At 45.9% G+C, this 24,096-nt stretch overlaps 1 protein-coding gene across 1 annotated transcript in view; it reads right to left on the reverse strand.

Moving 5' to 3' along the window:
• Positions 1–269: 269 nt before the first annotated feature.
• COG7 (component of oligomeric golgi complex 7) overlaps positions 270–24,096 on the reverse strand; it is an 86,237-nt gene continuing 62,410 nt past the window's right edge. Inside the window, exons 14-17 of the mRNA XM_061153005.1 lie at positions 19,541–19,624; positions 15,420–15,534; positions 3,355–3,498; positions 270–676 (exon numbers count right to left, since the gene is read on the reverse strand). Of these exons, the coding sequence (XP_061008988.1) occupies positions 510–676; positions 3,355–3,498; positions 15,420–15,534; positions 19,541–19,624 (510 nt within the window). The 3' untranslated portion in view covers positions 270–509. The remainder of the gene's footprint in view (positions 677–3,354; positions 3,499–15,419; positions 15,535–19,540; positions 19,625–24,096) is intronic.

The raw sequence follows: 24,096 nt of genomic DNA on the forward strand, positions 1-24,096 counted from the left end.
AATTCCACAGGCAAGAATATTGGAGTGAATTGCCATGCCCTTCTCCAGAGCATCTTCCCAACCCAGGGATCGAATCCTGGGTCTCCCACATTGCAGGCAGATTCTTTACCATTCTGAGCCACCAGGGAAGCCAGACCTTAGTCAGTTTACCTGCCAATTCTCTCTCCCTTCCCGCTTGGACCTCCTTCACAGATGAATCCCAGTGTGGACAGCACAACACATGGGAAGCACCCAAATATTCACTGAGAAAAGACGGAAAGAAAACGGCCTTCTTTCATTTCATAGTATTTATTAATCGCACTTTCAAGATGGAATCATTTAAAAAAAATTATCTGAAAATTCCTAATAAATAATTAACCTCTAATTTATAGCCTTTTTTTTTTTTTATTATACAAATGAACCAAGTCCTTTTGAAACAAGTTCTGCCCAATCCCAGGTGGATTTTTAGAGCAAGTCCATTCTGGAGAGTCCTGTGGCCCTGACCCTCTTGTCAGCCGGGGGCGGAGGGGTCAGTAGTCCACACTCCGCATGGCGGCCACCGTGGTGGCGAGGCGACGGGGCAGGCCTTTGCTGACCTGTCTGTAGTCCTCGGGCTTGGCCTTCAAGAGCATCACAATGTTCTGGAGGGTGCGGGACGGCTGCAGGCCCAGGGCGTCCATCACGTTGATCAGGTAGTCTGTGGGGTGGGAGCAGACAGACATAGACCAACAGAGTCAGGACCAAGTGGATGAGCCCCGAGGGCCTCCCCAGAGTAGAAATAAGACGTCAAAAAAAAAAAAAGAAACAAGACGTCGCCCCAACCCCTTCCCACCCCCCACCCCCCCTCCCCCCTCCCTGATGCTGGCTGCCACGCCTGCTCTCAGCCTGCAGGCCTTCACTCTGACTGTGCTTTACAGGATGGTCAAATATGACTGCGAGCTCAGCCCAGGCCCAGGTCTAGGAATTCTAAATGAATGAAGGAGGTGCCAACATCGCCACCACACACTCATCTCTGCAGCCCCATCAGCCGACCTGAGCTGAAACTCTACCCTGAGAACTCCTGGGTTCCCAGTCCTGCTCCCCAGTGGCCCCCACTGACCACACGGAAAACCCAAGAGGTCAGGAGACACAGGGTTTATCTAAGCAGCTCCTACAGGCAGCATGCAGCTGGTGCTGGGGGCAATCCCTGGTGTAATGTGGTTTCCACACATTCCAGATATAACCCCTTGGGGTACAAGTGAAGACAGATTCCCAAGCCCACCCCCAGGCCCAGTCGAGTCTCCAAGACAGGGTGTGAGGGGCCTGTCCTTCTGAAAAGCAGCGCCCCCCATCCTAACCGGCAGGCAAGCTCAGGCAGCACAGGCAGAGTGGATGAGAAAGGGTTTCCAAGGCTGGGGTGACCTCAGTGACTCCTCTGACCTCTCGTGTCTCCGCTTCCACCCGTGGAGGCAGTCAGTACCCTGAGGCAGCATCGCTCAGTGGGTGAAGTGGAACAAGGACCGTGAACACACCCCATGTGATGCAGGTGGTCGACAACTGGGCATTCTTTCCCTTCCTCCTTCCTGGGCAGCGCGGCCAGCGCTCTCCGGCTCCTCCCTCTCTTCCTGCTCCCAGGGGCTGGGAGACACATCACCCAGCAAGTTCCTCCCTACTTTCTGATCACCGCCCGCGTCAATCTCTCCTCCCTGATAGGCTGGTGCTCCAGCATGGCTCTATCTTCCCTGGGTCTTCTTTCCAGCTCAGGGCACAGCCTGTAGATGGTGACTGCTCTGTCCTGGCTGCCCGAACCCACGGCCCCATCAGACAAGCCACTTCCCAGGAAGGGCACCACCAACCAGTCAGGCACCTGCCTCCGGCCCATGTGCACCCATAAGACTGGGGGCTCCTCTCGACTGCAGGCCAGGACCTGTGAAGCGGCAGCCCACGATCGACCACAACATCTTCTGTCCAGAAAGCAAGAGTGCTTTTGTTTCAATGCTTAACTTTGTGTCTTTAAGGTGTCCCTGCGCTGCCACAGACCTCACCGCTCCCTACTGTAATACCACCGGGAAGCTTCCTGGGCCCTGAGCCCACTCACTCCCTCATGGTGGAAGCTCAGTGAGCACAGAAATTGTCCAGACCTCTCTGGTTCTATCCCATCTCCTAGCACGATGGCTGCCATGCAACAGATGCTCAGTCACTGCTGAGCAAGTGAACAGGTGGATCTGGACGGGAGCCGAACAGTGGGGGAAGGCAACGTGTGGACAAGTGGACTCTAGGGGCGGCCCCCAAATCTCACTCGCTAGTTCTGCTGGTTCTCCCCTCTGCTCCCGCCTGTACTAACAGGGACCACCGATGAACATGGGGACCTCTTCATCTCTTCTCTGAACACGTGCCCCGTGACAGGACGAGAGCTGGCCACTGCTCTGTAACTGCTGAGAGCTGGCCACGAATGAGCACTGCGAGGGGAGTCACACAGCTGGGTTCGAGGCCTGGCTCCGTCACTCACTTTCCGAGACCCGGAGGAAAGCATCTCACTTCTATTTCTGCTTCGGCAAAACCAGAGGCTGGCTTGGCCCTGTGCTCACTCGGGTCAAAGCCCTGACTGGGTCCCCAGGCTGCTACTCTTCAAGGCTCCCACCACCCACTCCCTTGACTGCTCCAAGAGCTGCCTCCAGCAAAAGAGCCGGCAAGTCACTGGAATGATACCAAGAGGCTGGGGAGACGCTCCAACCGTCTTCCTGCAGCACCCCAACCTCAGAGCACCTCCCCCCAGGGCGGCATCACCTCCAGGGATGTGCGCCAGCGGGAGGAGACGGGCACACACCCCTTGACCTGGGAATCAGGGAGGTACTAGGGGTGGAGACCGCAGGGCGACCCTGGCGAGGTGGCCTTGTGACGCAAGTGCTCTGTGCCCCGTTTCCTTATCAGAGCGCTGAAGGCAGGAGCGCCGACCTCACAGGGGAGTTTTGAAGACTGCATAAGACAATGGGCGCGAGAGCTTGGCTCAGCACCTGCATGCCTGCGCGTAGTGAGCGCTTAATCAACGTCAGTTGGGATGATGATTATATGGATGAGCAGAAGGCAAGGCAAGGCAAGGCAAGGCAGGGTGGCATCACACCAGTCTGCCTCACCCATCCCACCCCGTCTCACCAAGGCACCCCTGAACGGCTCTCGGCCCTGGCAGCTATGAGAATCCCCGGGGACATCTGGCAAACTACTGGTGCCCAGGCTTCCACCCAGACTCGTCACGTCAGAACCTCTGGGGGCGGGGACTGGAGAATCTGCATTTTTAACAAAGCTTCTTAGACCAACCCTGAGCTGAAGCTGAGAGGAGACCTGGGGCGACCCTCCTCGAGAGCTGGCCCTCCCCCCCACCCCGCTGCGGGGACCCACCGATGTCGGTGGCCAGCTGCTTGGTGGAGTGCGGGGTGAGCTCGGGGATCTGCAGGATGGCATCACAGTAGGTCTGCATCGTGGCTCTGGCGATGGAGCCCAGCCAGTTGTCGGCCATGTTGTCCAGCTCCGGCAGCTCGTCGCCTGGAGAGGGAAAGACGGTTGTCATCAAAGAAGCAGAGCCTGGTCAGGAAAAACTGGTCACTGACAGCTTGCCCAGGTTTCCCTGTGGCTCAGACGGTACAGAATCTGCAGGCAATGCAGGAGATCCAGGTTTGATCCCAGGGTCGGGAAGCTACCCTGGAGAAGGAAATGGTAACCCACGCTAGTATTCTTGCCTGGAGAATTCCATGGACAGAGGAGCGTGAAGGGTGGCAGTCCATGGGGTTGCAAAGAATCAGACACGACTGAGTGACTAATACGTTCACTTTCACCAGCTTGTACAGGGCTGTTCTGGGTGACCAGGGCCATGATAGGTGCCGCATGTATACACAGAGCTGCAGTCTCAGTGGGCAACACAGGAAACAGAAGACAGGTACATCTTAGGTCAACTGGTATTGACTCAGTACAGTGAGGATTCAGAAAAGAAAGCAGTCAGGTAAGGTGGGACACCCTTAGCAGTCTCAAAGACTGGGGTCCGATGCAGCCACACAGGCCAGGGGGAGTTCTGCGCCTGCCCATCAGATGGCCCGCCAGAGCCTGACTAGCAAACCAGGAGCTGACCCCCATCTATAATCCAGGTCAGAGGGAGTGGGGCAGCCTCCTAGGGCCCAGCACCCACACCTGGGCAGCACTTGCCTCCTCTGCCCAGAATCATGACTCCACGGCAGCTCCAGCTGCCTCCAAAGACCTCCCAACTCCCTGTGGCCAAAACAGGTACCTCCACCAAGGGAGACCATGACACGGGGAGCCTGCAACCTTCTTGCAGGTGTCTGCTCTAGCACACTGGGTGGGCAAACCTTGGACACATCACTTCTCAGTTCCTGAAGTTCAATTTCCTCATGGGAACGATTTTTAAATCTCCCTCCTACTTATCATATTATCTAAGCCTGTAGCCCGCCAGGCTCTTCTGTCCGTGGAATTCTCCAGGCAAGAATACGGGAGTGGATACCCATTCCCTTATTTAGGGGATCTTCCCGACCCAGGGATAGGACCCAGAGATAGAACCCAGGTCTCCCGCATTTACCGTCTGAGCCACCGGGGAAGCCCATATCTAAGCCAAAAAGTTCCTATTGGCAGTTTAGTCATCTGTTTCATAAAACTTTCACTGTTAAAATGCTGGAAAAGAATATGAAAAAGAATTTATATATATGTATAACTGAATTAGTTTGCTGTACATGAGAAACTAACACAGCACTGTAAATCAACTGTACTTCAATAAAATCTTTAAAAAAGAAAAAATATGAGGACTGGAATGCTAGTGCACAGGGTAATTCTTTCCAATTTTTTGTATGCTTGACAATTTTCATAATAACATACTGGATGAAAGATTAAAAACAAAAAATTACCCAGGTCAGCTTCTTTTTTTTGTTATGTTTTCAACCATTGTTACAGTGTTACTTTATGGCTGGAAGGTTTTTTTCCTTCTTAACAATGTTCAACCCAGAGTCAAGCACATGGTAAACAATTAATAAACGAGTGAATGGAAACCACCACATACTCAGTAAATCTCTATATGTGTATCTGCAGTGAAACAACAAGATATTATGCTCTTTTTCATGTAAGGCAACACACAATAAATACAGCACTACATTCTCTTGCCAAAGAATCTGAACACGAATTTAATCCTTATCAGTGAAAGATACAAAATGAAGTATTTCTGGATGAAATAACATGATGCCTGGGATTTGATTTAAATACTCTAGCAAAAAATGTAAGCAGAATATATGAAACAAGAAGCCATTCTTAAACCCAGGTGGTAAGTGTCTGGGGTTTCATTATACTATTCTCATGGTGTGTGTGTGTGTGTGTGTGTGTGTGTGTGTAAAGTTCCATGAAAAATAGTTTAAACATTTTTTTAAGGTTTTCCTTTTTTTGTTTTCTATTGGGAGCATTTTAAAGCAAAACACTTATTTATTTTTGGCGGTGCCTTGTCTCTGTCACTGCACAGGCTTTCTCCATTTGCAGGTAGCGGGGTCCACTCTCGAGTCGCGATGCCCAGGCTTCTCACTGCAGTGGCTTCTCTTGCTGAGGAGCAGAGGCTCTAGGGCACACAGGCTTCAGCAGCTGCGGCACACGGGCTCAGCTGCCCTGAGGCATGTGGGATCTTCCCGGACCGGGGGTCAAACCAGCATCCTTTGCATTGCAAGGCAGATTCTTAACCACTGGACCACCAGGGAAGCCCCTAACATTTTTTTAAACTTAAAAAGCATATGAGTTGACTGCTCCAGTGGTCCAGTGGTTAAGACTCTGCCTGCCCATACAGGGGACACAGTTCGATCCCTGATCTGGGAAGATTCCACATGCCACAGGGCAACTAAGCCTGCGCGCGCTCTAGAACCTGCGCTCTGCAAGAAGCCCCTCCCAGTGATAAGCTGGAGCACCGCAGCTAGAAAGCAGCCCCTGCTCCCTGCAACTAGAGAAAGCCCGCATGCAGCAATAAAGATGCTGCACAGCCAGAAATAAATAGGTAAATAAAATACTTTTTTAATTAAAAAATAAAAGGGGAAGGCAACAAGAGATCATCCTCTTTAAAAAAAAAAAAAGTATATTAGCCATTAGATGAAAATAAAAATCACTTACAGCCCTTGGATCAAGATGGTGACACATGAAGACCCTGAACTCACCTCTTCCCCATGGAGAGGCAGAGACACAGCCTCACCAAAACCCCCACACAGCACGGAGGGATCTCACAGGCAGAGTCCCTCCCTGAGGAGCGAAGGGTCTGTCTGTGCCCCACATCCGGTGCCCCAACCCTGGGACCCACACCAGTCAGACGAGGTCCCCAAAACATCCAGCTCTGAAACCAGTGGGACCCGGGGTGCTGTGGGGATCTGAGAGCTGTGGGGATGTGAGGAGCTCGAACACAGAGACTCATCCTGGGAACCAGAGCAAAGGCAGCAGTTTGAGAGGTGACCGGATTACACATGAAGGAAATTCAGTTGCTAGTCTTAAAGCTTCAGCCAGAGGGGCCGGGAGTATCCAGGGTTATCCTGGGGCGGGAGAGGTGCTGGAAAACGCCATTCTGCACTCTCCCCCTCCCTCGGGGCGCAGAGGGGCATGCGGAGACATGGCCTCCTGAAAGCTGAGGGTGTGCGCCCCCCGCACTCTCCTCCTGCACCACTGAAAGTAGACGTGCCCTGTCCCCCACGCCCCTTCCCAACCTTGGCAATGCTGGTTCCCCACAGGGAACGCCTCGGTTGCCTGACTCTGATGATCAGAGGGGCTTGTGCTCCTGGGCCCTGCAGGACCATAGCAATAAAGTCATTTTAACATTTTAACTTTTGTTTTTTACTGTTTCAGTATAATTTTATTAGCAGTTATTACATCAAAATTCTCATTTATAGGATCCAAAGGACTGTCTTAGAAAGTATATGTAATCAGAGTTTAACAGTAAGATAGAACATACTCTCATTATAGCACGGCCCTTAAAGAGTCAAGGATAACAAGGAGAATTAAGTACATTTCTTGATAGAAAAAGAAATGAAGTCTGTATGCATAGTGTCACTTAAAAACAAAGTTCCAAGGCAGTATATAATAAGTCTATGGATGTGAATTTCAGTGGCAAATATCACTGACTTTCAAACCACTGACACCAAAGGGATGTCCAATCAAAACACAAGCACAGTGGCTTTCATTCATTGTAGAGCAATGATAATTCTATAAAGAGACCTTGAATCCTTAAGCCTTGTAATATGCTTTTATGCTATGACACTAATACAAAACACATCAACTCTAAGGCGTAGATTCTGACGCATTATGACAAAAAGCCCTTGTTCTATCAGAAAACACTGAGTTTTTCTTCTCAGAAAATGCTGAACATTTTTCTATCAGAAAATTCTGTGGTATTCTCACAGGATACCACACCCAGGACACCACATAGGAGACTGAAATACAACCCGTCTGCGTGTGAAAAAGGCCCGTTTAATTGTCCTGAAGCTTCAACCTGGGGGATTGGCCTCAGGTTTGCCACATACCTAAGGGCTACAGAGGTGCCCTCAGGGAAAGCAGGCAGGGAGACATCACTCTTGCACCTTCCCTTGGCTTCCCCCGGCTCACTGGTGCCTTCCAGCAAGGAGCTTCCACACTCCTCTGAAGGCCCCATTCTTGGAGCTGTCGCCCATGAGACACCTCCAGACCAGATCTCCCAGTCTGGAGGTCAGCAGGGACTGTGACTGCAGCCCCTGCGTACTTTAAAAGCTCTTACCTGCAGATCTGGCTTCCAATCAGCCTGAATCTGGGTGCTCAATGTAATCACCCCCTTCAGAACAGACAGGTCTTGGCACATTCTGGGACCCATCAAGAAAAAAATCAGGCTTCCTGGACAATCATAAAGGTATAAGAGACAACCAAGAGCTAGGGCGAAGCTGAATGATAAGGTTTATTTCCTACACAAAGCCATTCCTTCAAGCCTGGGAGAGGGGGCTCTTTCGCTTGTTACACAGAGGCCAGCACAGAGAGTCAAGCAAAATGGGAAACAGAGGAATAGTTTCCAAATGAAAGTGACTGAACCTGAGAAAAATGCCTTAATGAAACAGAGATAAGTCATCTATCTGAAAAAGAGTTCAAACTCATGGTCATAAAGTTGGTCACCCAACTTGGGCAAAGAATGGATGAACAGTGAGAATATCAACAAAAAGAGAGAAAATATAAGAAAGTACCAAACAGAAATAATAGAGCTCAAGAATATGAACTGAAAAATACATTAGTGGGATTCAACAGCAGACTAGATGAACTAGAAGAACGAATCACTAACCTAGAAGACAGAGCAGTGGAACTCATTCAAACAGATCAGCAAAAAGAAGGAAGTTTAAAAAGTGAGGATAACTTAAGAGACTTATTGGACAACATCGAGTAGAATAACGTTTGCATTATAGGGGTTCCAGAAGGAGAAGAGAGAAATGAGCAGAAAATTTATTTGAAGAACTAATGGCTGAAAACTTCCCTAACCTGAGGAAGGAAACAGAAATCAAGATCCAGGACAGAGAGAGTTCCAAATAAGATGAACCCAAAGAGAAGCACACCAACAGACTTCACAAGTGACATGTCAAAAGTTAAAGAGAGAATCTTAAATGCAATGGGGAAAAAAAAAAAAAAAACAACAACCTTGCTATGTGCAAGGAAACCCCATAACATTATTAGCTAATTTTTTTTATCAGCTGATATTTCAATAGAAACTCTTCAAGCCAGAGGGGCTGGCATGTTATATTCAAAGTGCTGAAAGGCAAAACTTCCAACCAAGAACAGTCTGTCAGGCAAGGCTATCATTCAGAACTGAAACAGAGATAAAAAGTTTTCAAGACAAGTTAACAGTTAAAGGAGTTCATCACTACTAAACCAGCCTTACAAGAAATATTAAAGGGTCTTCTTTAAGCTGAAAAGAAAAGGCACTAATAATAAGAAAACATGAAATAAAAATCTCTCTGGTAAAAGGTAAATATATAGTAAAGGCAGTAGATGCTAGTATGAAAGTTAAACACAAAAGTAGTAAAATTAACTTTAAAAATTAGTTAAGGGATATGCAAAAAGATTAAAAATATGACATAAAAAATTTAATGTGATAGGGGAGGTAAAAATGTAGAGTTTTTTAAAATGTATTCAAGTTTAAGTTTATACCAATTTAAAATATACTGAAATATGTGTGTGTGTATGTATACACACACACACACACACAGACTATTATATGTGAACCTCATGGCAAGCACAAAACAAAAACCTACAGTAGATACACAAAAGATAATTAGAAAGGAATCTAAACATAATACTAAAGAAATTAATCAAACCACAAGGGAAGAGAGTTTGGTTCATATTCTGCCAGATCCATATTCAATACTTTACATGCAAACATGCATGCAGAAATAGACATTTCTGGTGAGGTGGGGTATTTTCAAAACATAAATAATACTGTATGTATTATATTGTATCTGCTTTTTTGTCTTAACAATAACAGATCCTAACAATAAAAGATCTTTTCTGTCTTAACAATATATAAAATCCATATTTTTGAAGACCTTATCTCTAAGTACAAACAGTTCTACCTCTCATAAAGAAAATCAAAAAGAAATTTTCAACATTATGGATACATCACAATATACTTATCTACTCCGAGTCATAGACATTTGGGTTTTCTAAGTTTGTGTACTGAACTGCCTCATATGCACCTTTGTGGGCATACAAACATGGATCCCTCTAGGACAGGCATGCAGAAGAGCTGTTGGATCAAAAAGGATGGGTGTCCTGTAGCTATTGATGGAAATCACCCTCCAGACAATCTTTATCAATTTATACTCCTAGGGTCTAATCTTTGGTTTTCTTCTTGTACAAGTCATGAGATATATCATACATGTGGTAGAACATATAAAATAAATTACACGTCTTACAGAACAACCACAAAGCCAATGCCAGTGCAATGACTTCTATGTTCAAGACAAAGGCCTCTGCCAGGACCTGAAACCTCCCACACGCCTCTCCAATCACACGTAGCAGGATCGCGGGTACCATGCTCTACAGCCTCCCCCAGGTAGCATCCCCCAGCAAGCCTTCGAGCTTTGGCTGTGCACATTCTGTCTTACCTCTGTTGCTCGACAGTATGTTTGTAAGAATCATTCATGTCATTATGTATTGCTGTAGCTTGTTCACCTTTAATACTGCATATTATTTCATCCCATGACTGCACCATAATGTAGGTGTCCGCTGACTGTTGATGGATATTCGGGTTGCTTCCAGTTTGTGGCTAGTACCAAGTCACCACAAATACCCTTACAGATAAATGTGGGGGCACCTATGGAAGACGTTCTAGGATATACATCTGGGAGTAAAGCCGATAGGCTGAGGGTATGCACACTGTCACTCTTATTAGAAAACGCCAAACTGTTTTCAAAGTGGATACACCGACTAACAGTGGTGGTGAGCGCTCTCCAGTCTTTTTTTCCAGCCTCACCACAGAGCTTAACAGACCTTAGTTCCCCGACCAGGGATCAAACCAATATCCTCGGCAGTGTAAGTGCAAAGTCCTAATCACTGGATAGCCAGGAAGTCCCCTAGTCTTTTCTTCTTGCACTTATACACATAGCAGTTTTTTTTTTTTTACTGGACTCATACTGTATACTGCATTAAATATTTTTGTAATCTCAAAAATGACAGGATGATCTCTGTTCATTTCCAAGCAACCCATTCAGTATCACAGTAATCCAAGTCTATGCCCCAACCACTAATGCTGAAGAAGCTGAAGTTGAACGGTTTTATGATGATCTACAAAACATTCTAGAACTAACACCAAAAAAAAGATGTCCTTTTCATCATAGGGGACTGAAATGTAAAGGAAGGAAGTCAAGAGATACCTGGAGTAATAGCCAAGTTTGGCCTTGGAGTACAAAATGAAGCAGGGCAAAGGCTAACAGAGTTTTGCCAAGAGAATGAACTGGTCATAGCAAACATCCTTTTCCAACAACACAAGAGACAACACTACACACTGACATCACCAGATGGTCAATACCGAAATCAGACTGATTATAGTCTTTGCAGTCGAAGATGGAGGAGCTCTATACAGTCAGCAAAAACAAGAGTGGGAGCTGACTGTGGCTCAGATCATGAACTCCTTATTGCCAAATTCAGACTGCAATTGAAGAAAGTAGGGAAGACCACTAGACCATTCAGGTATGATCTAAACCAAATCCCTTATGATTATACAGTGGAAGTGAGAAATAGATTCAAGGGATCTGATAGAGTGCCTGAAGAACTATGGACAGAGGTTCGTGACCTTGTACAGGAGGCAGTGATCAAGACCAGCACCAAGAAAAAGAAATGCAAAAAGGCAAAATGGTTGTCTGAGGAGGCCTTACAAAATAGCTGAGAAAAGAAGAAAAGTGAAAGGCAAAGGAGAAAATGAAAGACTGACCCATCTGAATGCAGAGTTCCAAAGAATAGCAAGGAGAGATAAGAAAGCCTTCCTCAATGATTAATGCAAAGAAATAGAGGAAGACAGTAGAATGGGAAAGACTAGAGATAGCCTCAAGAAAATTAGAGATACCAAGGGAACATTTCATGCAAAGACAGGCACAATAAATGACAAACCGTAGGGACCTAACAGATGCAGAAGATATTAAGAAGAGGTGGCAAGAATACACAGAAGAACTATACAAAAAAGATCTTCATGACCCAGATAACCATGATGGTGTGATCAGTCACCTAGAGTCAGACATCCTGGAATGTGAAGTCAAGTGGGCCTTAGGAAGCATCATTACAAACAAAGCTAGTGGAGGAGACAGAATTCCAGCTGAGCTACTTCAAATCCTAAAAGATAACACTCTGCAAGTGCTGTACTCCATATGCCAACAAATTTGGAAAACTCAGCAATGGCCACAGGACTGGAAAAGGTCAGTTTTCATTCCAATCCCAAAGAAAGGCAATGTCAAAGAATGTTCAAACTACCATACAATTGCACTCATCTCACACACTAGCAAAGTTATGCTGAAAATTCTCCAAGCGAGGCTTCAGCAATACGTGAACCGAGAACTTCCAGATGTTCAAGCTGGTTTTAGAAAAGGCAGAGGAACCAGAGATCAAATTGCCAACATCCACTGGATCACTGAAAAAGCAAGAGAGTTCCAGAAAAACATCTACTTCTGCTTTATTGACTACACCAAAGCCTTTGACTGTGCGGATCACAGCAAACTATAGAAAATTCTTAAAGAGATGGGAATACCAGACCACCTGACCTGCCTCTTGAGAAATCTGTGTGCAATTCAAGAAGCAACAGTTAGAACTGGACATGAAACAACGGACTGGTTCCAAACTGGGAAAGGAGGATGTCAAGGCTGTACATTGTCACCCTGTTTATTTAACTTATATGTAGAGTACATCATACAAAATGCCGGGCAGGATGAAGCACAAGCTGGAATCAAGACTGCAGAGAGAAATACCAATAATCTCAGATATGCAGAAGACACCATCCTTATGGCAGAAAGTGAAGAGCAACTGAAGAGCCTCTTGATGGAAGTGAAAAAGAGTGAAAAAGCTGGCTTAAAACTGAACATTCAAAAAACTAATATCATGGCATCTGGTCCCATCACTTCATGGCAAATAGACGGGGAAACAATAGAAACAATGATCGATTATTTCGGAGGGGACTCCAAAAATCATTGCAGATGGTGAGTGCAGCCATGAAATTAAAAGACGCTTGCTCCTTGGAAGAAAAGCTATGACAAACCTAGACAGCATATTAAAAAGCAGAGATATTACTTTGCCGACAAAGGTCCATTTGGTCCAAGTTATGGTTTTTCCAGTAGTCATGTATGGATGTGAGCATTGGATCATAAAGAAAGCTGAGCACCTAAGAATTGATGCTTTTGAACTGTGGGGTTGGAGAAGACTCTTGAGACTCCTTGGACTCCAAGGAGATCAGTCAATCCTAAAGGAAATCAGTCCTGAATATTCTTTGGAAGGACTGATGCTAAAGCTGAAGCTTCAATACTTTGGCCACCTGATTCAAAGAACTGACTCATTGGAAAAGATCCTGATGCTGGGAAAGACGGAAGGCAGGAGGAGAAGGGGATGACAGAGGATGAGACGGTTGAATAGCATCACTGACTCAATGGACATGAGTTTGAGCAAGCTCTAGGAGTTGGTGATGGACAGGGAAGCCTGGCAAGTTGCAGTCCATGGGGTCACAAAGAGTCAAGACACAACTGAGAGACTGAACTGAACTGAATGTTTTAATGGCTGTAGAGCATTTAGCTCTACGATATACCAAAAAAATTCTAATCAAAATTTATTTCTCTTTCTGATGCTTTGCTTTTATAAACAATGCTGGGATGCACATTCACAGAGTTATACTTGTGATTATTTTATTAGCACACTTATACAGCAGAACTCCTGATCTAAAAGGTATACACATTTCTAAGGCCTTTGATCTTATGTCAAATAGTCCTTCAGGAATTCAAACTGTACAGTTTAAACTGTTTTCCTCCACCTTGCCAAATATTAAATAAACACTTAAAATATATGGATGTATATACAGTCAATTTGATAGGTTATAAAAAATAAACTATGGAAAAAAAAAAAAAAAGGGAATTCCCCTGTGGTCCGGTGGCTAAGACTCTGTGCTCCTGATACAGGGGGGCTGGGTTCAATCCCTGGTTAGGGAACTAGATCCCACATGCCACAACTAAGACTCTATGCAGCCAAATAAATAAAAATAAATGTTTAAAAAATAAATAAATAAATAAACTATGTTACTTCCATTTGCAGCTCTTTGAGAATTACTGAGGTTAAACATTTCTTTATATGTTTTAGCTTATTTGAATGCCTTCAGGTTATTTACTTAATTTTCTGTGGGTGTTCATTTTTTTCTTACTGATTCATAAGAACTTTTATAAAATGAGGATATTAACCATCATCTATCATATATGCTACTATTTCTTCCAGCTTATCATTTATATTTTTTACAATTTCTTTCATTTCAAAGTCTTCTCTTCCTTATCCCTAAGATTAATTAATACTCACTCATAGGTTAGCTTAGCAGGTTTCACACTTTAAATCTGAAGTTTAAACAGAATTATTCTTTTTTTCAAAAATTATATGAGTATCAGGGACTTCCCTGGTGGTCCAATGCTTAAGATGCCATGCTTCCACTGCAGGGAGCCTGGGTTCAATCCCTGGTCAGGGATCTAACATCTCACATGTCAGGTGGTGCAGCCAAAAAATTATATGAGTATCATTAATATTTATAATCCTATGAAACTTACAGTTTTTATTTGTATTACTTTTACAGTCTGTGGAAATTTGACAACAATCCTAATTCTCTGTGGGATAAAAACTTGACGTATTGATTCAGTCAAATACACTGATTATACGAACAATTTCTCTTTTCTTATTAATTTTCCCATCAAAGCCTAAATGAGAGGTATGACGTTTTCTCAGTACTCATGCGGTTTTGCCATTACATGGCTATCAGCTTCTTCTTTATACACATCGGTGCTACATTACTGGACACACTAGGGTACCTGACTACTACGGTTCACTATGGAATCCACCTGTTACCCACATGAATCACTTAGTCCTATTTATTATCTTCTGATTTGATTCAACTTCTTCTAACAGTGATGCAGTCATCTTTTTTCTAATCTGCATTTACATGAGATCCCTTTTAGCAACCCTTAGTTTATAATCTTTCGTTGTGATTTTATTTTCAGTGTGGTGTCTTCTCTTGAGCTGCTGAATCCTTTATACACCAAGTGATTCTTTTTTTCTGTCTGTTCAGCCTTAAAGAGGGAGGCCTATCGTGCCCAATTTAGAGATAAGATGATTTTTGGATCGGAGAGTACATGGCCCCTGTTCAAATCTGTCAGGCCAAGATAATGAGGAAAAGGAAACGTGTTCATGTGTCATATTTTTACCTTGTCAGTTTATAGACCCAGGAGCCTTGGGGAGTTGGGAGCTTGCTGCAGTCAGAGGCAATTGGACAGGAAATGCAAACCTCTGTGCTGGAGAGTTTATTTTTGTTCTGACAAGAACTGTTCTCACAAGGGTCCACTTTACTCTGCACGTGGCCCACAGAGAGGGGGAGCAGAGAGCGCACCTAGCGAGCCCCTCGCCCCATGAGCTCCCGTCTATCATCAGTGAATGCCTATGAGCCCAGGCCCACTTGCCACCACCTCCCCGCTGAGGGCACTCGGGGGGTTCACCCCGGGACACGCTGCACACAGTGAGCCTTCCCTTACCCCCTCCATCCTGCAGAAGTCCCTCCATAGGTACAAGAGAACCCCAGTCTCTCCCAGCCACTCCTGTGCACTCGGACACCTATTTCAGTGGGCGTGTGGAGGACGTGTGTGTGATGCGGGTGAGGCTGCAAGGAGCCTGCCATCACATCCCAGCCCGCTGCTCCCTGTCCCGCACGTCTCTCTCACCTTGCTCTGGAGGAAACGGCAGCTTCCCGGCATGCAAGGCCAGCTCTAAGGCTGAGTCCTCCTGAGTCACGAAGGGCTCCAGGTTCAGGGGGAGGGACATGATATACTGCCCGATCTGAAACAAAAGAGAGCGCTGTCAGCCCGGCGCTGACGCATGCACGTAAAGATTGCATATGCAGTATGTTCATGCGAAGGCAAACGGTGGGCAGACAAAACTGCGAGACCTGCTGGCAGCCCCAGGCCTGATCTGTCCAGAGTGTGGTAATGTGGGTTAGGCAACGTCTGAAAAATAAAAGCACTGCCGGTTTGCATGTAGATCATAGATTCATCCTTCTCACTAATGGCCTCAATATTTCTGGAATGCACTCAATGTGAGCTCTACCTCAAATGAGTAATGGATTACCAGAGTGCTTTGTAAAATTTAAAGCACTTGTGTAAATATGTTATTATTACTCTTCATGGATGAAAAACCGGTAAGATGCTAATGTCAACAAGTGCATGGTCAAGCAAGAATTTCAATTGTGTCTTTTGGATTTGGATCTGGGTCTCTTCCTTCCAGTTTACTGAATCAGGTGAAGGAAGGAGTTTTGTTGGGGGGGAAAAAGCAGTTTATAAGTTAATCTGGAGGGAAAATTGTATGTTTTCAAAACACAAACTCTAGAAAACAAACCTTCTTGGTTGGTGAAGAATCGCAAAGGTAGGGTTACAAGACATCAGAGATGAGCCATAAAGTAACTCAGGGTTAGTCATGTGTGTGTCATCATGCATACATTTTAGACACCTATTTCTATTACAACTCACAATTGTTTAGTACAAAGTAAAGGTAAGCATAAGGTAAGGATATGCTTTGTTCCAAAATGAGATTGACTTTCAGGTTATGATGATGTAATATATATTTTCTTACAAAGGTACTGGAGCCTGTTGCTTTTTCTGGCTTCATATTGATTCTATACATTCATTCCCACTTAAGAGTTGATACTGATTCTGCAAGCTAACGTCCCAGGACTATCCGAGAAAGATCTTCTCACTCTGGCCTTACATACACCCAGACGGTGGCAAGCGTCCAGAAGTTAAGGCAGACTCCCAAAAGCTACCAGCCCAGATTAACGCCTTCATTTCCAAACATTTAATGCAGCCCACTGTGCTAATAAAAAATTGTTAGTCTGGTCTCCTTTTAAAGAGGTACATACACAGATGGTAAAATAAATGAAATTAGCGCCTTTTCTTTTACTTAGCACAATCTTTTATTCAAACTAGACAAGTGGTCATGTACCTTGCTAATAACCACAACCACTGTACATTGCAGCTTGAAATGGCAACAAAATCATCATTTTCCCCCAAGGCTGGAGGAAGAGAAGGATGCTGACTTTTGGGGTTAGAATTTCTCCATTTTAGTTCCACTCAGCCAGTACTTCCTGAACACCTACTATGTGCAGAGATCACAGGCATATTCCTGTATTTGGTACCTCTTTAACCTGTAGCCAGTTTTACTTGAAATAAAGAATCGTCATCATTATGCCTTGCATCTATGCTATTTTATTTTTTCCCATGGACGTTTTCCTATTTCATCCCCTTATAATGCTCACACAGTTCTGTGTGGGTGAGGGCATCCACCAACAAGGCAAAGTGTCAGGTATAAATTTTCAATAATCTGACACCTCAAACTTCAATTAATGGGTCTCAGATTGTAGGGATCACTGTGATTCCCAGAGAGATTCCATGACACCAGGTTTCTCTCGGGAGTTCTATGTTTAATTTTTGGAAATCAATGTGGGAAAAGATGCTTATCATCAGACCTCTAGAAGTTTGTCTACTGTTCTCACATATTCAATAAATACTCCTCAATACCCTGTCTAGGTGAGCGCAGGGACTTGGGAAACATGAAAAGCTCTGTGGTCAGAGGACCAGGGTTTGAGTCCTGGCTCTCCCACTGTGTGACGTCGGGCACACAGCCCGACTTTGCCAGCCAGGGCCTTGGTTTCATCATCTCTGAAATGAGGGTGATCTCACACTTACTTCAAAGGGCTGTGGCAAGGATTAAATTAATCCTGTGTGAGACACACATACAGCATCCTGGCATCCTAAGAGAGCGGCCGCCGGATAAATGACTTCCCCGCCCCACTCCCATGCCCCAGAGCCTTGGTGCTGCTGATGTGAAAACACGGCTGCCGCCAACTGGCTCACAAAGTTGTTGTGAAGATAAACCTCGTTCGGGGCTTCCCTGGTGGTCCGGTGGTTGAGAATCCGCCTGCCAATGCAGGGGAACACCGGTTTGATCCCTGGTCTGGGAAGATCCCACAAGCCTCAGGGCAACTAAACTTGTGCACCTCAACTACTGAAGCCTTCACACTCTAGAGCCTGTGCTCCACCAGAGGAGAAGCCACTGCGTCTAGAGAAAGCCCAAGCATAGCAATCAAGATCCAGCAGGACCAAAAATGATAAATAAATAATTTTTAAAAAGTCAATTTGAAAACCTTTCAAGTCCCTTCTAAGCAACATCATTTCTGGAATCAATTTACACTGCAACACACAAGTCTAGAGAAGGAAATGGCAACCCACTCTGGTATTCTTGCCTGGAGAATCCCATGGACAGAGGACCCTGGCAGGCTACCGTCCATGGGGTCGCAAGAGTTGGACACGACTTGGCGACTAAACCACCACCGCCACACAAGTCTCAGTCCTAAAAATGAGAGTCTTCTCATTGGTTGTAAAGACCAACTCACATTTTTAGCTCCCTCAGTCCAGGATATTGGATAATGCCCTGAAAAACAGAGGAAAACGACTGCCTTGTGGACCTGACACTGTTCAATGAATACAGTGAGGAAGGCCATTCTCTTTGCTACTCACCAGTGGGATCACACAGGCTTCCTCTAACTGTATAGCGTTTACTCTTAAAATTCTTTTCCATCTTTTCAGTAGTCATGACTTACAATGAGTCTTAAAGTGAACGCTCATGGCAGAGATCACGCATCTCAAAATCACCCCTGAAAAATCACAGAACTCTCCCACAGTATGGGGAAGACATGATTGGGATCTGCTGCTCCCGGATGGTATTTCTGAGGTTCACCGACATTTAAAAGCAACAGCGCTGGACTGTAGGAAGGGCAATGAAAGGAGAGGCCACATGCAGATGTCTGGGAGACAATCAACTCCCAAGGGAGAAAGGTGAAGGGGCTTGAAGTGCCCCTGTTCCCCTGCAAGGCTCATTCTGTTCTTTGTTAACATTAAGCCTGTATAAATAACTAAAATTCTTGTTAAGAGATTTACTTGAAAGTGAAAGTATTAGTCACTCAATTGTGTCCAACTCTTTGTGACCCCATGGACAGGCTCCTGTGTCCATGGAATTCTCCAAGCAAGAATCCTGGAGTGGGTAGCCATTCCGTCCTCCAGGGGACCTTCCCAACCAAGGGATCAAACCCAAGTCTCCCACACTGCAGGCAGATTCTTCACCGTCTGAGCCACCAGGGAAGAGATGTACCTGCTGCTATGAAATTAAACATAAGCACACAGACCTGGAATAAGGTAGGTGCTCACTACATGCTTTTTGGATTTGAACTCAGAACTATGATACACTGTTCTTCTGAAAAGTCATGAAGAATTTGACCACCTGCTTCCCATCTTCCCAAGTTCTGAATCTCCTACTGCAGTGGTCTCCCACATCTTTGGCACCAAGGACCAGTTTCATGGAAGACAGTTTTTCCATGGCTGGGGGTGTGGTTTGGGGATGATTCAAGCACATTACATTTATTGTATATTTTTCTTCTCTTATTATTACATTAGCTCTATCGACCTCAGATCATTAAGTGCTAGATCCTAAAGGTTGGGGACCCTGTCCTACTGGACTCGCACTTTGAAGCCCTCAGGTATTGGCCACATCTCACATTGAGAGGGATGGGTCAGGGGCAGAATGTGTTAGGCTCCAAAATCCATATGTGTTTCACCAGCTGACTTAAGGAAGTCAGCTGCATTTCCTTAAACTCCTGGCTATGGATGGAGACTGTCCCAAAGCACAGGTCCAGACAGCACCAGGGCAGCCAGGACCACTGCACCTGGCAGGGTCAGACGAGACGCGGTCTCAGATGCTGTGACCAGCAGAGAGAAAAGCGTGCAGAGGTTCTTACGTTGCTGATGTACTCAAGCGGGGTGAGACTGAAGGTGGGCAGGTCATCGGTCAGGGTTTCTCCAATGCCCGCAGTGTTCCAGCTCTAGGGGAGGAAGGAGAGGAAGCAGTCAGGGTCAAGGCACCTAGGCGGCACGGGAAGGCACATGAAGAACGGGGCACCCACCGCAGGCGCCGTCTCTACTCAGAGCCGGCCTCTGGCGTCATCGCCACGTGGCAGAGCAGGGGTTTCTCTTCCTCCAGTCATCACCGGGAAGCCCACCACAGAGGAAGCAATCCTTTCTCTCTCTCTCTGCATCCTTTCTGATCCTTAAAAATCCATAAAGCAGGAAGTCCCACCTTCCCGACTCAACTATTCAATGGGAACCGACACTCTGTTCACCTTTCTCGAAAGGCGAGAGAAAGAGCTGGTTGTTCTTGTTCTGGGTTTCTCTGCTGGGCACAGGTAGCCTCGTTAACTCTGGGGTGGTCAGCCTGCACTCTGTAGAGACCAAGACCCCCCTAAAGCCCTCCCCAGAGGCCATATCTGAGTCGGAAGCCCTGTCTGGTTACAGGAATATCCAAACCATGTTCAGCAACTGCTGCCGCTAAGGTAAAGCTGCTGCTTTTGATCCACCTGCTTCCTGGATCTAAGTCTCAGCTGACTCAGAACTCAGTGGGAAAGGGATGAGGAGGCTCCAGAGCCCACGGGCAGCCCCTCTGTCCTCTCCTGACCCCCTGTCTGGAGACCAGCAGCACTGACATATCTCCTTTGGTCATTTAGCGGAACCACAACATCACTGTGGAGCCTTCCCGGGCCCCTCTGTAGAGTTAGGCCAGTTACCGGCACACACGTGGTCACAGAGGTCAGCCCGGCACGCCTTCACACAGAGGTCTAGCTTCCTAATTCTTACCCAGGTCACCCTAGAGCCAGCCTGGAAAGCAAGGCCCTTGCTGGCTGGACTCCTGGAGGGACTCCTGAGGTCACATGGTAGCTGCTCCCTGCAGCCACCTGAGACCGATCTGGTTGCTTGATCCTCTAAGTAGGTTTCCGGGAATGGCGTGACCACGTCCGCCCCTGGGCTCCCGGCCCAGGCCAAGGGGCAGCCCTCCTCCCCATGCTCTCGAGCACCAACTCGACTCTTAATCTGCCTGCTCTAGACAAAGTCTTTTCTTCCCCAGCCCTGCCCCTATAGTTTTCTAAACTCCTTCCTCTTTTCTGAGAATCCTCTCATTTCAAACTATCCTACTTTTTTTCAGTTAACTCCCACCCGACGGGGAGGGACGCATGGATCAGGCACGCACTGAATGCCTATGATGTTCCAGGCTTTGTAGGGAGAGACAAAGAAATGGCTCATCTTAGTTCTTGCTCTCCTTGGGGGAACCGAGACCCCCGACACATTCCCACCCTAGACTCCCTACACCTACACACCTACACACACACACACACACAGGCTTCCACTTCAGGCGTTCTCAGCGGCTGATGTCTATTTTATACAATAAGAGTTTAGAGCAACAAGAGCCCAAGGTGGCTAGAGAAGGGGCTGGCCAGGGGATGCATGAGGTGCAGAGAGGAAAGGCTGGAAAGAGAATGCACAGTGTGAACATCGGGCTAAGAAAAGGAGAAACGAGAGAGAGAGAAAAGAGAAAGGGGCAGGGAAGGAGGAAGGGAGGGAGAGAGAGAGATGTGAAGGTAACCTGTTACGTCTCAAAAGAGATGTAAAAGACATAGCCACCAATGTGCAGAGCTAGTCTGGATCCTGGTTCAAATCATGACATTTATAAGACAATCAGAAATTTGAACATTAATTGATGACATTAAGGAATTATTTTAATTTTATTTTTAGGGGTGATTATGGTATTGTGATTATGTTGAGAGCTCTATTTATTTATTTTTGGCTATGCTGGGTCCTTGCTGCTTTGCTTTCTCCAGCTGTGGCAAGCAGGGGCTACTCTGGGCTGTGGAGGACAGGCTTCTCACTGAGGTGGTTTCTCTTGCTGTGGTGCACAGGCTTCATCGCTCTGTGGCATGTGGGATCTTCCCAGACCAGGGATCAAACCCGTGTCCCCTGCACTGGCAGGTGGATTCTTATCCACTGTGCCACCCAGGTAAGTCCCTAGAGCTCTTATTTTAGATAAGGGGGCATATAGGACACAGGACAGCCAAGAGCTGAGCAGTGTCAAAGCAGGGTAATGAAGACACACAGTTTATTACACTCTTCCCTCTATTCTTGCATATATGTAGGAAATTTTCCCATAATAAAAAGTTTTTAAAGATAGACTATCACATTGACTGTGCGGAGCCAGGGAAGGGATCTGAATGTGCTGAGACAAAATCAGAGCAACGCTTTATGAAGATTGATGCAGCAATTCTCAGAAGGACTGTGGGTGGAGAGGCTGAAGAAACAATTCAGAGACGACGAGAACCCAAACCAGGGCAGTGGCCATGGAGACAGATGGAGACGGATTTTAAAAAGAAGCAACCATGCAACCTGGTGGTAGAGTCTTGGCAAAGAGGGTCTCAGCGAGGGAGCAGAGGTGGTGAAGGCCAGGGCGGGCAGAGAGAAGGGAGGCCAGGAGCCGGGGCTGAGTCACGGGGAGAGGGCACGGCATCTAAAGGACAGGCACCGTGGGCTGCAGGCCCTGGGATGGCTTCGCAGAGGAGGTGGGGGGGGGGGGGGGGGCGGAGCTAAGATGAGGGTGGAGGGAAGAAGAGCCAGAGTGGAAAAGTACTTGGGAATAAGGGTGAGACCGGGTGGACTGATGGGGGAGGGCCTGAAAGCTGGGCAGAGGGGGCGGACCTGAAGAGGTCAATAAGGAAATGGTGTGGATTATTTTTCAACTCAAAATTTCCTTCAAAGGGGCTTTTCTAACCGTCTTTCACCAGGTAACGTAGGTAAACTTCACCAGCCTATCTTGAAAGGGAATATGGTGTTGGTTTATACTCTTGTAATGGACAAGGGCAACACAATTTACCAGCAAACATTAAAAACAAACATTTAAAGACCAGGGTTTAGTTTTCAAATCCTTAAGGCCAAAAGTGTTTGTCTTTGTATTGTGCGCTTTCATTCTAATTTCATTAGAATTCCCCCTAATCTCCAGAGCTGCCTGCATCCGTTCCCAGCGCCCGTGAGGCCTGAAAGAGAAGGTGAGATCAGGCAGCCAAGGACGGGGCAGAACAATGAGCATGGAATGCAGAAGTAGAGGGGAAGGGACGGTGCAGGCACCAAGCCCGGCTCAATGAAGAAGACTAAATAACTGGCAGAACTGAGGTTTCAGAACAGGAGCCCAGATCTTTAATCTCTGACAAAATAAAAATGATAAAAACAACCAAACCTGGGAGGCTGGGGAAGGGAGATGGGAGACGGAAGGAATGCTAATCCTATCGGCTTTCAGGGCAGGTGAATCAATGCTAGTATCTACCTAAAATGGAAACGTGACTAACAAAAACAGTGACTCCATCTATCAGTAGTTTTTATAATCTTTCTTTCTTGATCTTGCGGAGATCTTCTGGGAACTGATATCTTTCATGGTGAAGAAACTATTGCCTCAAGATCAACCATTCCTTTGGTTCATTTATCTTTGTTTTCTAAAGTCAAATAAAATCTATACTGCACACATTTTATTTTTTAAAAAATCAGCATGAGTAGTACAATTCCATTTCTTCCTATGGACCATCTATCTACCAATGCCCACCCAGCCCTCAGCATGTGAATGGACAGAAAGATATGTCTGGCTTGATGATTTCTGGATGGAGGGACCTTGGAGGGGTTTATTGCTTTTATTCTTTGTACTTTCCTGTATTGTTCGAATTTCTGAAAATGAGTAATTTTTAATGTTTAAAAACTATCACTACTCTTAAAAACTGATAATCACAGAAAAAAAAAAAGAAAACCACTACTTATTCAGCAACTATGCTGTGATGGGACTGTGTTAAATTCTACCATATATGAAACCTCACTTAATCTTCACATATTAATATGATGAGCATCACTGTATTCCCATTTTAAGGATAAGGAGATGCTCTACCAGCCTCAGCCATGTGATCCAGCAAGACCACAGATGGCTGTCTGGGTACAGCTATGATGACATCACCTCGGCTAGGATGTGACAGCAATGGCCACCATTCCACCAACCCAACATGCAACCCCGCCCCACCCATGGTAGCAATGTAAGATCTGCTTAGAGAAGATCTCATGGCATTTTGCACAAGACTTGACCAAATCATACAGCAAATGAGTGAGTGGCCCTTGGCTCCCGATCTAGTATATTTTTTAGGGGACAGCAGAAAGCAAAGGATCTATTGGTGAGCAAAAGCCCATAACTGGGTCTTTCCCAAAAGACTATCTTTCTCTCTTTCTTTCATTCATTATTTGTTTTGGCTGTGCCAGGTCTGAGGTGCCGCATGTGGGATCTAATTCCCTGACCAGGGATCAAACCCGGGCCCCTTGCATTGGGAGTAAGGAGTCTTAGCTACTTGACCATCAGGGAAGTCCCCCCCAAAATTATTTTTTAAAATATCCTAAACACCAAAAAGAGAATAAAGAAGAAGAATGATAAAAAAAAAAAAAGTCAAAT

This window comes from Dama dama, chromosome 10 (assembly GCF_033118175.1).
Source record: "Dama dama isolate Ldn47 chromosome 10, ASM3311817v1, whole genome shotgun sequence".
Classification (NCBI taxonomy): domain Eukaryota; kingdom Metazoa; phylum Chordata; class Mammalia; order Artiodactyla; family Cervidae; genus Dama; species Dama dama.